Consider the following 16,415-nt stretch of genomic DNA (forward strand, 5'->3'; position numbering starts at 1 on the left):
ACACTCCCACCACTGGCAGCACAGATATACCCTCCCTCTCTTCTGCCTTGTGTTCCAGAGTTGGGCTCCTCAGCCTTTCCCAAACAAAGGACCATTTCATTTTTTTTTGGAAGAAAGCCATGGAGCAGCTCACATCTCAGCAGAGCTGGGCAGTTTAGGAGAAGGGAGGGAAGCGTGTTGATGCACTTAGCACTGAAGTAAACAACATGGTATTGTTCTACGGGATCGTAGCATTGCTGGCACTGTGATGAATATCTAGGCTAAGCACTGACAAACTCCTGACTTTGGCCAGGGGGCAGATCTTGAAATGTCAATGGATTGCATGGCCACATACTTGGGTTTGGGGCTTTCAATGCCTTTCTGGTGGGACAACTTCTAGGATTTTACTAAGCACTGATGGCCTGTGGGCTACTTGTTGAGTGACGTTTCAGGAGGGAGTGGGGTTACTGCTGGGACAAGGGGTTGGTAGACACAGTGTGTGCTTCTGCTTAGCCTCTTTGCAGGAGAAGCCTTGGGGGAAGAGGCATGGGAGTTCGCTTGCAGTGTGCATGCACCAGTGATTTGGTGGCAAGTGCTGCTCGTAGCTTTAAGCATGCTCCTCTCTCCCAGGGTAGAAGGCAAGGGGGAGCCTGCTGGCCAGCCAGGTCTTTTGTACATATCCTGTGCACCTCTTCTTGCTAGCCAGTCTCTGGGGCATGCAATGCCAGGACCCCGGGACACAAGGGCAGCTACCCCAGCAGGAGGCTCAGTCCTTACACTCCAGGTGTGATAACCCCTGAGACTTCCCCAGAGCTGGCAAAGGCAACTGTGTAATTAATGCACTTAGTTTGTCCCCTGGCAAAAGCAAAATAACTGGTCACAAGGGAGTGTAGTCCAGAAGGGAAGGGCAGAGAGCATTGCCTGAGGATGGAGAAAAGCACCGGGCAAATCCCCTTGGGCATGACAAGACAGAGAGCACCAGCACTGAGGTGCACAAGCAGGACTCTTGCAGAATTCCCTCCTATACAGTGCGGCATTTATCACTTCCCCTTGGCTCCAGCTAGCAACCATGATCACTCAAAAGGGTTACTAAACCTGCCTGACTTCCCATCCTGCCCTGGATCCTGGGTCAGTGATAACGTTTCAAAAATCATACCAAAATAGTTCATGTGGCATCCTCTGAACCCCTCGCTCCAGGGAGATTCTTCACGCCCATTCACTCTCACCCTGCACGTCCACGGCCTCACGTCACATGGGGATGACACCCCCATCCGACCCCATCCCCTCATTGATCTGAGGAGCCAAGCCCTGCCTTTATTTCCTCTGCCAGCCTGCGCTGGCCCCCACAAAGGGGATGGGAGCGCAGGTATTCATGTATTTTCTCATGATTTCTCCACAGCTTTGCTGTGGGAACCAAAGGTCAAAGCAGCTCTTGTGTGAAGGCTCTCACAGCAATTCCCTTGACACCCCTCCATTCTCCTCCCTCAGTTGCAACCTCCATGCTCCAGGCTGGGGAGGGATAAATGCCTCCAGGCATTTCTGAGTGTGGGCAGAAACGAAGTACATGTCTGCATGGCTCAATCTGCATTAAAGTAGCAGCTAGGCTCAATAGTGGGTATTTTGGGCTCAGAGATTTCTGGGAAGTGCCAGGCTGTGGTTTCCTTGCTGTGAGTGGTGTCTGCGCAGGGCTAGTGGAAGGAGACAGGCAGATAGAAATCAAGTGAAGCAGAGTTTGAAGGAAGTCCAACTTAGGCAGGCACCCTGTGAGACGAACAAACCAGTAAAATCCTGGAGAAAAGCAGTTCTCTAAGCCCAGCCAGACCCACTCCTGGAGCTGCCATAAAGGCAGTCAAACACATCCTTAGCTCAGAGGGAGGGAGTAATAAACGCAGGGAGAGACTTCACAGGCAGGGAAGGTTTTGAGCAAGTGAACCTGTTGAGCAAGTACACGAGTATTTTCACCTACCAGCTAGGAGCAGGGCTGCTGGCTGGGATTAGCACCACGGGGAGGCAAGCAGGAGATGGTGGCATGGCATTCCCCCACCTTGTGAGCCTTCACACAAGAGCTGCTTTGACCTTTGGTTCCCACAGCAAAGCTGTGGAGAAATCATGAGAAAACACATGAATACCTGCGCTCCCATCCCCTTTGTGGGGACCTAGGCTTAGGGAGGGGTGTGTTGGGCTGTCCCCCAGGTACTGAACCAAAAGGGCCTCGTTGTCTGCGGAGGGAATTTGGGTTGCTGCTGCCCAGCCCCTATGCTGAGAGCCAGGACAGCCCCAGTGGTGGCTGGGGTCATGTGATGCTTGGTGCAGGCAGGGTTGTTCACAGGATGTGATGAGCAGGGACTGGTTCCTGCACCCACCAGAGCCTCTCCTGGGGTTGTTGCCAAGGCACAACGTGCAGAACCGGGGAGTAATATACAGGGAGCACAGAAACACCCTTTCCTTCATACACCCTGCAGATAACAGCCAGGGAGGAGAGGGATGCAGGAACAGCTGTCAGGTGTTTCCTGTGATCTGCTCCCAAAGCAGCCCCAGGGCTGTTGGGCACATGAAGAGATTTGGGATGTGGGCTAGAAGGTGGACTACCCTGCTTACAAGGCTGTTAGTTATTAGGTGATTAAGCTAGTTTGCAGGACAACTTTATTCACACACATTACAGAGTGACGAATAACTCCAAGAAGCCAGAACACCTGGTGTCTCAGGATGCAAGACTGGGAGATAAAGATAAATGTCATTCAGCCCTAGAGAAAAAGGTCAGTGGCAGGTGGGGGTGAAAGGTTCTAGAACCAAGGCCTCCTCCTTTCAACCTAATAACAAGCCTACAATCAGCCAAGTTGAGGCCCAAAGTGTGTCTGTACAGCACTGCGGTGAGAGCACAGGGCGCTGCCTGGCCCAGCACTGCCAAGGGAACCATAATCCATCCATATGTACAACTAGCCTTAGGGATCATGGGGTTTCAAAAAGGGCTGCTGTGGTTGGGGTCAGGTCAGCCTCAAAATGCAATCTCAACCTTCTTTAAAGCAATGTCCTGAGCAAGTCCTACTGAAGCTGGTGGGATACAGCTGCCCAGGGGATGCTGTTGAGGATTGGCCCTAGATGCTGACCAATTCCCCGGTGAGTCAGAATTTCCCCTCTGGGAAACTGGAGCTCTTCCACTCTGGCCACATTTACACTACGGTGGGAGGATGTAAACAGCCCCTTGACAGGAGAGAGAGAGTCCCTGCCAGACAGCTTGCAGCTGGACAGGGAGGCAATGCAACAACAGAGCTACCCACTAACATTAATGTTCGACCTGCTTCAGGCCCAGACAGGGGCTGTAAGAGCTGCAAAAAGGTCAAGCTTAGCATCTGTGACCACAGATGAGCTGTTTCTTGGCTCCATTGGGGGACAGATGTTTCTGCCCCTCAGAGTGAAATCAAGATGTTTGGGTCTGCACTGTTACTCCCAGAAGCAGAAGCTGGTGAGGATGCCCAGCCACACAGAGAGCAGCTGTCCTCCTTGGGAGCAGGAGGGTGGCTGCTAGCTCAGACTCACACTCCTTGCAGGGAAACAGGACAGTTTATGAGATAGGCAGACGCTCTCTACAAGGAGCTTGCCAGCAATACACTCTGGACATGGACACAATCTGCAGGAGATAGGTGGCCTGGTGTGCAGGCCTACTACAGTTAACGTGCTTGCCCTTTTCAGGGAGACTCACAAACAGCTCAAAAAGGTTTGCTTTTGTGTTTTTTGGCCTGCCATGGACCAGCTCTGGTCTGCCAAATGCAGACTACTACTCCCTCTCTGTTCTGACTCCCAGGGAAGGGTGTCCTAGCCTCGCTCCACAGAGCCCCAGCCCCACGTCAGACTAGGCTGTAGTACAGTGGGTAGACTTGGGCCTATAGCTGCTTTGGAGAGGGGAAGGGAGAGCCCTAGGGAGATGGTGGAAAGCAGGACATGTTCTCTGGTTTACAGCTGAACTTATCTTTTCTTGCAGGGCGAGGAAGTTGTTTTTAAGCACAAGACACTCTTTGGTCCCTCCAAGAGGCTGAAAGATGAAATGCAGTCTATTCTTTTCCTCTTTCCCTTTTATGCCACATCTTTTGGTCTACTGGGATTTTTGGATGTGCTTCTGGAAACACCACAACCCTTGCTAAGGAAAATTAGCTGGTACTGTCATACTAGAGACCAGGCCTCAGCAGCAACAAAAGAGCTGATGGCAGCGCAGGTCTAGAAGTGTAGCAGAAGCATGAGAAGCAGAGCTGGTCTGGCCCAATGGAGACAGGATAACGGGTGAATAGGTGGTATCTTGGGGATGAAAATGGAGATCATGACACTGCAGGACAGTAGGAGACCTCCCAGGGCATCTCTCTCTCCAGGCAGATGTCCCACAGGTGTACTCTGCACTGCTCCTGCCAGAAAAAGAGGCCAGGGGAGGAGGATGCCCAGGGCATGCCAACACCCACCACTCCCTTTCGGTTGCCCAAGCACCCTCTCCCACCTTTGGGACCTGCCATTGCCCTCCCAGAGTGGTTTCGACAGGCTGTTTGCAGCGTGCTGTCACACCAACCATTGTCACAGCAAAACTGTGCATGGCTGGAGCATGCCCTGCCTCTCCTTGGGCAAGTTAGAGCCTTTAGCACCCGCTGCAGGAGAACCCTGTGCTGCAGGTGGCACCTTGCTAAGGTGGCTCCCCTTGCTCCTGCTGCCGATAGCATCTGAATACCACATCAACTTTGGGTGGACTGAGTCTCTGCCTTCCTCTGTTTGCAAACAAGGCAAGCACAAACAGGCTGCATTTCCCCAACACACCTTCGCCTTGCCAGTGTGTTTCAGCTCTGCTCAGGAAAGGCTGCCCACAGAGTGGCAGAGCTCCCTCTCTGCGGTCTCTTGTGCTGCACAGTGGTGCAAGCCCAACTCCGCTGCCAGCCATGCCCGCATTGACTGCTGTCTGTCTGACTGCAGCCCTGACTCTCTTGGGGCCAGGCTGGCGGGGCAGGCTGTGGTGGAAGACTTGCTGGGTGGTGGCTGCTCTGCTCCAGCCCCTGGCCGTGCATGAGCATCTGTGGCCTCATCCCTTTGAAACATTGCCCCTTACGGCTGCTGTTCCAGAGCAAATGAGCTGGGCATCAGTGAATGAACTGGGATGAAGGTGAGGACTGCATTACAACAGTGCAGGTTAGCAAGGCTGCATACGTGCAGCTTCCCAGCAGCACACAAACAGTAGTCCCAGGCACTCTCCTTCCCCATGCCTTGCCAAGCATCCATAGTCGCAGAGAAGGGGAACTTCCCAGCTGCACTGTGAAATCTAGCTGCTCATGTAGCCTGGATCAATAACCGTTCTCCACAGGGGTCAGGAAAGGGATGTCGCAGTTGAATTTGGGATTGCTGGGTGGGCCTCTGCCCACTCCTTCTCAGGGTCCCAGCCTATCAAGGACTGATAACACTTTTTCCTGAGTGTCTGGAAACAGAAGAGAGCCTTTTAAACCATCACTACCCAGCATGGCTCAACAGGGCACTTCCTGCAGGCTCAGTACCTCTCTTGCAGGAGCCAGGAACCAGCATGAGCTTGGCCAGCGTGCCAGCAACAGCCAGCAGGGCTCGGTGCGGCCTCAAAAAGGGCTGCGGATGGCTTGCAAGAGTCAGTCTGTCCCTCTTCCCCTTCCCTATGCTTCAGAGTTCAAGTCTTATTCACAGAGACTTGGGCACCTGAAACTGCTAAGGGCTTTACAGCAGCACCTAAAAGGATCAGGCCCTTCTTCACTTTGACACGGATAGGCAAAAGCAATATGCCACAGGCCTGGAAAATAGAAAATCTGATTCCTGTAGCCATGCAGCTGATGTAACAGTGAGCGAATCAGCGAGGAAGGTGTCTGCAGTCCATCAAAGGATGAAAGAAGAGCTGCGTAAGGCAGTTATTGAAGAAAGGATGATGTGCAGATTGGAAAAATACATCTATACCATTTAAACTATATGGCATAGATGGAAGGCATAGTCCCACTAAGAGCAACTGAAGGCATCACAGGAGATACCACCCAATAGCACACCACAGTCCGACACAGGAGGAGCTGATTAAATGTATACAAAGGGGAGCAGTGACTTGGCTTCTGACTATAGGATTTTCAGCCACATTTTGTGCAGTTTGCTTTCCAGGACCCAGTGTTGTGCTCACTAGCAACGACGCTGCCCTGAATAGAGAAACTTGTGTGACCAATCCAGTGCCAAATGGGGCTGTGTGGGGAAGCAGGGAAGTGCTCTGATGAGAAACAGCTCTGGGGCAGAAAGCTACAGCCATGGGGTGACTGCTGCACCCTGGGGTGCTAGGAACAGTTGGAGGCGCTGGAGTGTTGACAACGGCCAGGGAAAGAAGGTGACCCCAGAAAGGCAGCCAAAATTGTCTACAGTTAAAAATCAGGCTTTTCAGCCCTTGGGAAGGGGTTTTGTTCAACAACTCAGAGGAATGCAAGTTTTAAATGTGTGCAGGGACAGAACTTCACACTCTTTCCCCTGCCAGCTGCCATTATGCAACCCATATTTCAGTGAGCTCACATTCACCAAGGTGACACTCCAAAAGACCATTTTACCCTGTTCTCCCACCTTCAGCTGTTTGCCTCTGCCTTGCACTACCTCCTCATTTGTGATAGAAGCATTCCTGCAGCTGAGCATTAGACTGGTATGGAAATAATTGCTTTTTCTCCAGGCAGCACTGGCTTATGTTGGTTTCGCAGAGCTATGGAGCAACTCTGACATGGAACCTCCCACTCCTTCCCATCTATGACACACACGGACAGGAGTCTCAGTCAATAGAGAAAGTGAGGTCTGCTGAAAAGCAGTTTCAGCTGCCATACCTCCTTTCCACCCAATTTCTTTTTTTTAATCCTATCTTGCCCAAGACTGTGGCCTCTAGGTATCACCTAACTGTGTGTTAAAAGACAGGGCAACAACTTGTGGTGCCTGGTGGGGTGGATGGTGGTGGTGACTCACAACTCACATTCCACTGGTACATGCAAGTTACTGACTCCTTGATGGTTCCAGTGGAAAGGGGAGAGCGAGAAAGGGATTTGACATGAATGTTATGAAATAGAGAAATCCCTTGTTCATTCACTCCTGCCAGCCTGAAGGGAAGAATCCATCTTCTACTTCCAGATTTATTTTCTGCCTAGAGAAGGGCAGTCCAGGAAACGGGAGAATTAAAGCTGATTTCCTTTAGCTGAAAGCTGAATGAAGGCTGATGATAGCTGACTTACTAGCGAAGTCTAATGTACTTACTGTGCTTAATACAGCATCTGAGGTCAAGAGACAAGGAGCAGCTAAGGATGAGCCTTTGTGGTGTGCCTTACTGTTATGCATCACTGAACACTGCCAGGGCACAGAGGTAGCAAACAGGGTATTCTCCACATTGCTGAGCTTGGAGGTCTGCTGCCTCAAGTCCCAGGGTGACTCAGTCTCATTTTCCAGGGAAAGCACAGCTGAGTTGTCTTCCTGCATCACTAACAGGGATCAGATAGATTTTCCTGCTGCTGTTTGTTGCAGGGGATGCACTGTTCTGGAAAGCTTATGTCACACCTACAATTAGTAATGGCAGAGGTTCAAATAGTGCCAGCAAGCAGCAACAGAGTCTGCTTCAGATCTTGCCAGTTAAAAGATACACCAGCCAGGAGCATGTGCTACTTGCAATGAACAACCATCTGCAGCGATGGATTGACCATTCTCAACCCAGGGACCAAGTGTGCTTTAGTGGGAGGGACTGTGCTGTTGACCCAATGGACCATCAGTAAGTGACAGGTGACCTTCAGGATGAGGAAGATCACTTCTCTAGAAAGTTCTCCTAAGGGTCCTTAACATAAGGATGCCCAAACAGGTGACTGGGAAGAAAGCAGCTCAAAGCTTGCACCAGCAGGGAGGTTTCCAGCAACGCTGGCTCAAGGGCATACAGAGTGACCTGTGGCCAAACTGGAGTCCAATACAACGTAGGAGTGCTCAGTGACACATGTCCTTTCACCCCGAAACTGCTGAAGGAAGGTACTAATGAGACTGACTGTGGTGAATTGCAAGGCCACCAGCATTGGGAAGCTCAGCCTAAAAGCAGCCTAAGCTCTCCATTGCAGGAGTATGGCCACCCCATCTCATGAGACATCAGTCAATCTCTGGGTTACCAAGGGCTTTGCCCCTTCTGCCCTGTGGTCTCGTAGGTGTACTGGAGCGCTGCAGGGGGGCATATCACTATTCCTTACACCTCCACCTGCAAACTTCACAATAGCACAAATAGGAACTGGCACTGCTCCATACTGCTTATAGGATCTGCTCATCAAGGCCGGCTATATCAGCAACCTCCACACGCTAGGCCAAGGAAGGACACTAACTCAGGAACTCCTCTGCTTCAGAAGGAAGGGGCACCTTGCCAGGGCTCCAATCACCTTTGCTCTAGCAGGGGTGGGGTGGTGAGGTCTCGGAGTGAGAATCTCTAGTTTACAGCACACAAACACTCAATTTCCCCTGGCATCTGTGCTGCAGGAAACAACTACTTACTTGCACACAAGCAGCTGTAGTACAACAGCAGAGTACACTGCCCCAGAGTACTTGAGGAAACAGAAAACAGTATCTGAGTTGTTTCAGGATACTTGAAACAGGTCAAGTACGAAAGTAACTCCTGCCCCAAAATTTTAATCAGGCACTGCTTTCTGTGTCGCTTCTGTGGAAGCCAGGGTGGAGGTTCAGCAAAGGCTGGTGGGCACAGAGACTGGCACAGAGCTTTGAGCAACCTGAGCCCCACTCACTCCTAGTGAGCAGTGCTGGGCCACAGCTTAAGGAGGCCAGCTACACTACTTTGAGCTGGCATTAGCTTTGCAGCAGTGGCAATCTGAGTTTTGCAAACCCTGTATTACAAGCCCCGGGCTTGTAAGTACAGCACTGCAGATATTTCAGTTGTGGTAGGAGCTGCTAGAATGGCTTTAGGTGTTTTCTCCAAGCTTTGAATTTTCAATGCAAGGTACCCTTGCGTAGCTGCCTGAGATAGCTGTCTCCATGCTCAAGCCTTACAGGCCTGCCAATGCTTTACTGCAGTGGTATGCAGAAGCTACAAAGAGCAATGCTACTCTCTTAAGTTGGTGGAGTTATAAATAGCTTTTAATTGCTCTCAACTGGTTCAGGTGTCTGGGATCTCACAGGGATCATGTAGAAAGCCAGAACAACTTGTCTACCAAGAGCACTTCCAATACATCATCCCTGTATAGTTTCCAGGCAGATAAAGCCTAACAATACAGCAGCAGTTCCTGTACTTGCATAGCCATGCAAGTCTCTTGGGCTGCTTGGCAAGTTTGCTGGGGTCAGGGTCCTCACAGTGAAAGGAGAGAAAATAAGCAGTGAAGGAACAGGTAATGACACAGGGATGGCAAAGGGGTACCTGAAAGCCCGTATTATGGGGAGGAAGTGGCCATGACTTGTGTGAGGAGCAAAGAGAGAAGCTCTGCTGTGGAGGAGGGACCTCTACCCATGCTACTAAGGCAGGCAGTAACAGGCTATGCAAAAGCAGGAATTCTTAGGTTCTCCTCCCTGTTCCAGCTGCTGCGGGACAGGGTGGCGCCAGAGCTGCCCGCCTTGGAAAAGAGGAGTCTCACATCAGGTTAGTCAAGTATCGAGTGAGTTCCTAGGATGATTCTTTGTTGGCTCTAGAAAAACTTTCCCAGGCAAAAAAACTCCTCTCATCTCCCAGTCCCAGCACCTTCCAGATCCTCTCATTTCTCTTACTATATCACATGGCTCAGTGCTAAGAACATCACACCTAAGATGATTGCTAATTCCTTGTATTAAAGGTATACACTCACTGATTAACACCTTTGTCTCTCTGTGTTGAGAGCCATTTGCTGTCTTTCTGCAGTGCAAAGGGAAGAAAGCAATATGCTTGAGAAGGGAAACAGAAAGGACCTGCTAACACGTTGATCCCAGGAGAACAGGAGCATGACAAAGAATATTTCGAATTAGGGGATATCAGGTTACCACAGCCTCAGTGCCCTAGAAGTCAGGCAGGTGAGAGCAGCCAAACCAGAGGTCATAAAGCAGTAGAGGAAAGCAGCAGACGGGCACAGAGAAGCACACACAGACGGCTTCCAGGTTATCTGACTTCAGATCAAGTACACAAAACACAAACAGAAGCAACACATCTCAGTCCACTCTGACTCAAGGAATTGTTTCCTGGGGATGCAGGCTAGCTTACTCATTAACCTGACCCCTTTCCGCACTGCCCCATGCTCCCAAGAGCTCAGGGAGACTTTGCACAGCTCTCAGCCTCCTCCACCCTTCTGTGCTCAAGGATAGCTGGAGCCTGGGCCGTGACATGAAGTTCGCTCCCATACCCATGTGGCTCTCCCCAGGTCAGGAGAACATGGGCACCCCTAGCCTCTCCCTGGGCCTTGTCCAGAACAGGCAATGCTCTGCAGGTTGCTGCTTGCATCATCCAACCAGTGGTTACCACAGTAACCACCTTTACGTGATGAAAAAATACAAGGCTCCCTGGCTAACAGTAAGTCTGCTCCTGGCCAGGGTGTTGTCTTTATTGCACAGCAGGAAAGGATGGTGCAGTTTTCCAAAGGTGAGAAAATAAATACTTTTCTCTACATTACATCGAGCCAGGCTTCCTGTCCACTCCATCTCTCATACACTTTCACAGCTTTGCTCTTCACAGCCCTGTTCAATTGCATTGTTTTGGTTAAACAGTAAACCCAGAAACGAAAAACTGCTTAAGACCAACAGATCAGTCTACCCAGGCATCAGCTGTCACTTACTTCAGTTTCAACAGCAGACATGCTCTGCAAGCCCCCAGGCCCACCCCAGGGGAACCAGAACCCCAGGCCATGGACTTATCCCCATGAGTATTGCAGAGCCTTTAGCCCTGGAGGTTTTAACACAGGCTGAATGGATGCCTAAAGGGCTTGGAAGGAGAACTGAGCATCCCCCGGGGACTCTGGGAAGGGTGGCATTCCAGGCTGGTTTTCTAGTAACGAAGGTGAGAACAGATCTTACATGCAGGAGAGATGGTAGCAGAAGGAAGCCACACATACCAAAGTCTGGCAGGCCTGACGGATCCATATGTTGCTGCTTTCACCCCCTTTCGGTTTTGGGATGGAGCAGGAGCAGCCCATTGGCTAGAGGTAGCACTTACCCCTCCTTTCCTTTGCTGGGGAGAGGAAGTACTTTCTAGGCACAAGTGCTCTTGGTGGCCTCAGCTACATAAAGAGTCAGGGGAAAGCCAGGTAGAGTCCATTCTCCTTCTGCTCTGAGTCCACTTCTCTTTCATAGCGAGATCCCTGGGGAGAGGCTTCATCAGATCAAAACAGCTTACGTAGCCATAAAGGAGACGGGTCAGCAACCGCCTCTTCTGAGTCCTATTTCATTAGCAGCAGTGCCGAAATGGAAACTTACTCTCTGAGCTCACTGTTCAGGATGCAAAAAAAATAACCCCCAAGTCAAGGGAGCACCCAAACACAGGCTGCTGGACTGTCACGATCCAACTAGCTGCTGGAAACCCTATGCATCCTCGGGTGCCAGCATGAGAGATCTTCGCCTGCAACCTCCAGTCCACTGGTTGCGGCAGCTGGAAAGGACAGAATGAGGCAGAGGAGCACAAGAAAGGTTCAACCTCAAGGCACCCCAGAAAAAAAAGAGAGAATTCCTGGGGAGGCTCTTGCTGTGCACAATCTCCTCTGCACACGCACATCTAATGGACTCCTGTGCGATTTGCAGATGTGCTGAGCATTCACAGCTGTGGCTTAAAGTTACCACAGAAATGCTGAGTTTCAGTTCAGTATGAGAGCGGAGAGTTCTAAAAAATAAATTGGGGTCTGGGTATCTCTAATTAGAACTAGCAGACACATTAGGTGTTGACCTTGCTCTGCTTGATGATGCAAGCGTTGATCAGATGCTCACTACGTGAGTACCATTCCTCTGATCGTCTAATTGGAGACAGGAGAGACAATGGGGGATAGAAAGACACACACAAAGGGGACCAACTAAGATGACACAGGCAGTCTTTGGAGTGTTTGAAGCCTGGATGTTTTTATTTTGGGGGCCCATCTCCTAAGTTATCTTGAAAAAAAGATATTCACAAATGAATAACAACAAATGAAGTTATCCTAAGGCCATATAAGTTGCATCTAGTTCTGGCACATGACCTAATACAGTAATAACATATATAGGTCAGCTGTCCATCTAAACAACTTATCTGTCAAAGTGGAAAATGAAATGCTTGGTTATCAGGAAACAGCCATTAAAGAGGTCTAACAGACTAAAGGGTAGGATTTGATCCCTTATGAGGATCAAAGTACATTCAAAGGATTTCAACCACTTTTCTTACCCAAACTGTATTTTCTCCCTCCTGCCTAGGATCACAGCCAAACTAAGCAAGAGGACACAGAACAAGGCAAGCAGTGACTGCCAGTCCAGTAAAGGTCACCTCCGGGGATGTGATGAAACCCGATTCCCCTTCACTCAAAGCTTAGTGTAGTGAGAAGGATTACAGCAGCCTTCCTGGAGCAGTTCTTTGCCCACCTCAAGCCAGATCAAGGCGTCAGAGATCACACCTCACCCCTACCCCTGTCCCACATGCACAAGAGCTGGGCACCACCACGTATGGCCATATGGATGGAAGAGGGCTGTCTGACTAACAGCAGGCAGACTTCATATGCTTAGCACAAAAAATTAGCATCTCCTGGCAAGGAGTCAGCCTTGCTGCGAAGCAAAAAGAAACCAGGCAAAGTTCACATCGTTCACTGTTCTAATTCACCCGGCTGGATGCCATTCAGCTGTCTGCCCTATGCCATAGCCCCACGGGCAACTTCCATCCTAGATTCAAACCATGTATTTTGAAACCAGCCCTCAGTGAGAGGCAGCAGGAAACAATAGCATAGGAAGGGAAAACACTGTCCACAGGATGTTGTCCGTCCTTCTTCAGCCTACCTAGCAGGACTCTTCTGAGTAAGGAGAGGTCCTTCCGTGTCCTGCTCAGACGGTGTCTCAAAGGGCTCAGAGATGCCCAGGTCATTCCCACATTGATGGGTCCAGCCCAACATGGACCACAGGCAAAGAAGGAGGCCATTTCCAGCCTACGCTCACACTTTATTATTTACAGAGACATGGTCAGTATAAGAACATCAACATGGGACACGGACAGTAAAGTGAGGCCCAAAGGCACTGCCCCATGTCCCCTTGGCACAACCAGTCAGCATAATTTATACAAATAATACATTTGAACAATAAGTAAGTTCAATAAATAAGATCAATAAATTAAAAAAGTAGAAAGACAAAGCAGCAAGGAATGATTGAGGGCTGTGACACATTCACAGCAGCGACAACATCAACAACACCCCACCTGCACACCAGCGGTTGAAGCACAGACCTCCCCCCCCCCCCATCAGCCCTTTTCTCTCACCATACTGTGGCAAAATCCACTGAGGAGGGGGAAAGGGGAGAGCAATGTAGTTCACCACAGCTTTGCTTTCTTGGTCTAGAAGCCCTCTCCCCTTCCTAAGCCACTTGGAAGAGGGTGCCTGGGGTGGAGGAGAAAGGTACAATCACTGAACCACTGTGCACAATCACAGCTTGCCTGAATTGTTTGGCACAGAAAAGGACAGTCTTTCTTCCCTTTCTACAGTCCTCTAACAGACACTGGCATAGTTATTAGCTGAGCCAGGGCTGGGTGTGGGGGCGGAAACATCTCTGAAGAACAGGGGAGAGAAGAGATGATGCTCCCTTTCATTTGTGATTGCCGGAGGCAGAGATGCTCTCAGTCTTTGCTCCAGAGCCCTGACATGCTCCTTCCGCAGGCTCTGGCACTGATGGAGACAGGATGGGTGACAAGACAACTACTCCCCTGGCAAGGAAGGAGTTACCACAAAGAGTACAGGGGCTGCAGCTCAGAAATCACAAGTTATACGAGTGAAGGGACAGCAGTAAAAGGCCGCCACTGGTTATCTAAGAGAAATACGAATACGACAGCCGGTCCCTAACCACTGCAGGGGGAAAAGCCACAAACAGACTCTGATTTGGCTCCCCTGTCAGCCTCAAGGTCTCCAGCTCTCTTTCAGATATGCTAGCAGCTGGCGTAAGAGGGAGAGAAGGATTCTGTCTATAGTGGATAGCTTTCAGCAGAAAGGAGACAACTTGAGCATTATCCCCTCCTTCCCCCACCCCCTTTGTCCCTGAAGAAGGGTACTGGAGTGTGAAAAAAAACAGGAATTGAGGAAATAGAGCACAGAGAGAAATGGGAACAGATGGAGATCTGGGATAAGGAACCCAATCCCTTTCTCCTCACATGTAATGAACACTAATCATCCAGGCCTGGTATCAAGTCCGCAATGCTGTCCACATAGTAATTGGGCACCAGATCCTTGGCAGCAGCGCTGTCACTGGCCATATAGGCCTGTGCCTCTTCCAGGCGGGAGACACCTGTCAGGGTAAGGATGGTGGAGAGGCCGCAGTTCTTGCCGAAGAGGATATCTGTCTCCAGACGGTCTCCCACCATGAGGGTGCGAGAAGGGTCTACACCAAAACGCTCCACGATGCAATCAAACATGTATGTGTTTGGCTTCCCCACCACCAGTGCCTTGCGGCCAGAGGCAGTTTCCACTGCTGCTGTGAGACTGCCTGTCCCTGAGAGAAGGAGAAGAAAAAGAAATAGCTGCAGACTAACCACACATTGGCTACAGGTAGCCCAGCACCTAATATTACAAGTGAGAGGATGACTAAACAGGCCGGGAGGTGCTAACAACTCAGCATCCCTGTGAGATGCTAAACCGCTCAGAGACGCACGAGAAACGCAGCCTGCCCTGTGGCTTAGGGAACCGTCTCGTCCAAGCTTTGCAGAACAAATCCCACAAAGGCCGACCCTGCCACTAAAAACCTGCACCAGCTCCCAGCGCGGTGCTGCTGAGGAGGCGGCGGCAGGCCTGGGCAAGGGGACAATCCCGGGGGGGAGCTAGGGGTCAAACCTGGTGAGGCCTCAGCCCCACGCACCCACCACCCCTAGACCAAGCAGACAGACGGGCTGTAAGAGAAACCCGAGGGCTGCACGGCCGACTGGCACCGCTCTCCCGGGTGAGGAAGTGCGGCGGCGGGCAGGGGGCTCACCGGGGGTGCGCTGGCCGTCGCTGAGAGGGTGCCAAGGGTCGGGGTCGGTGGCCACCAGGAGGCACTGCGGGTCGCGCAGGTAACCGCAGGCCTGCGCCAGCTTGGCGAAGGTGAACTGGTCGTCGTAGCCCACCAGGACGGCGCGCACCGGCTCGGCGGCGCCGGAGCTCGGCTCGCCCTCGCCCGCCAGGCGCAGTCCGGCATCGCGCACCTCGCCGCGCAGCCCCTCGCCGCCCAGCACGAAGATGCGGCCGGGCCCGCCGTCACCGTCGCCACCGCCGTTGCCGAGGAGGCGCTGGCGGAGGAAGAGCGCGGAGCAGAACGCGGAGCTGAAGACCTGCTCGGCGCGGACGCCGCGGAAGCCGAGGCGGCTGAAGCGCCGCTCCAGCTCGGCCACGGAGCGGCGGCTGTTGTTGCTGACGAAGAGCGTGGCCTTGCCGCTGCGCCGCAGCCGCTCCAGCAGCTCGGGGGCGCCCGGCACGGCCCGCTCGCCCGCCCACAACACGCCGTCGCAGTCGAAGAGCAGCCCCTGCGCCGGGCCCAGCACCTCGCGCAAGCCCGCGCCGCTCAACCGCCGGCAGCCCGCCATGCCGCCGCCAACCGCCCCCAACGGCCGCCGCCAGCCGCCAATCAGCGCGCCGCCAACCGCCCCCAACGGCCGCCGCGGCAATCAGCGCGCCGCCGCCCCTCGGCCCGCCCGCCCGCACAGCACCGCCCGCCGAGCACGGGAACCAATGGGAGGCGGAGGTCGCGCAAAGTGACAGCGGCACCGGCCCGTCACCTCGAGGGGAAGGGGCGGGGGTGAGTGACGCGAAGAGCAACGAGACACGCGCGGCGGGAAGTGGGTTCCGAGAGTGGCAGCCGGATTCCCCTATTAGCTGCTCAGAAAGACGGTGAGGAGGCGGGGCAAAGCCTGACTGCGCTTGCGCAATGGCTGAATTCCCCCCTCCCTCCGGTATCCCCATGGCAACGCGCAGGAGTATGGTGCCCCATGGTGGCCGTGGAGGCCTGTGGCGGGCAGGCCGCGGGGGAGCAGGGTCCTGGACATCCCGTTAGCCCCACAGCTCTTGTCCCTCTCGGCGCCAGGGAGCAGAGGTGCCTCCCGCCCATGCCCTGCCGGGGCCGCATGCCACAGAAGCCATATTTACGTCTGTGTCCCTATAGGAAGCACTCCCTGTCCCCCTCCTCTTGGCTGGCCTCTGATGCTACAGGCTGCAAAGTGTGCTGTGCTCAGTTAACACCAATGTGTAATTTTGACACCGACTGTTCAAATAATTTAGTTGCAATGTGCACGCGCACATGCATGTGCACACGTTTTAAAAACACTTGCTGTA

At 52.3% G+C, this 16,415-nt stretch overlaps 1 protein-coding gene across 1 annotated transcript; it reads right to left on the reverse strand.

The window, feature by feature from the left end:
- Positions 1 to 13,050: 13,050 nt before the first annotated feature.
- On the reverse strand, positions 13,051 to 16,415 carry PDXP (pyridoxal phosphatase). Its single transcript, XM_068942620.1, has 2 exons — positions 15,082 to 16,415; positions 13,051 to 14,604 (listed from the first exon to the last, which is right to left on the reverse strand). Exons 1-2 carry the CDS (start codon positions 15,668 to 15,670, stop codon positions 14,279 to 14,281), a joined length of 915 nt encoding a protein of 304 aa, XP_068798721.1. The 5' UTR covers positions 15,671 to 16,415; the 3' UTR covers positions 13,051 to 14,278.

Source organism: Struthio camelus, chromosome 1 (genome assembly GCF_040807025.1).
Source record: "Struthio camelus isolate bStrCam1 chromosome 1, bStrCam1.hap1, whole genome shotgun sequence".
Lineage (NCBI taxonomy): Eukaryota > Metazoa > Chordata > Aves > Struthioniformes > Struthionidae > Struthio > Struthio camelus.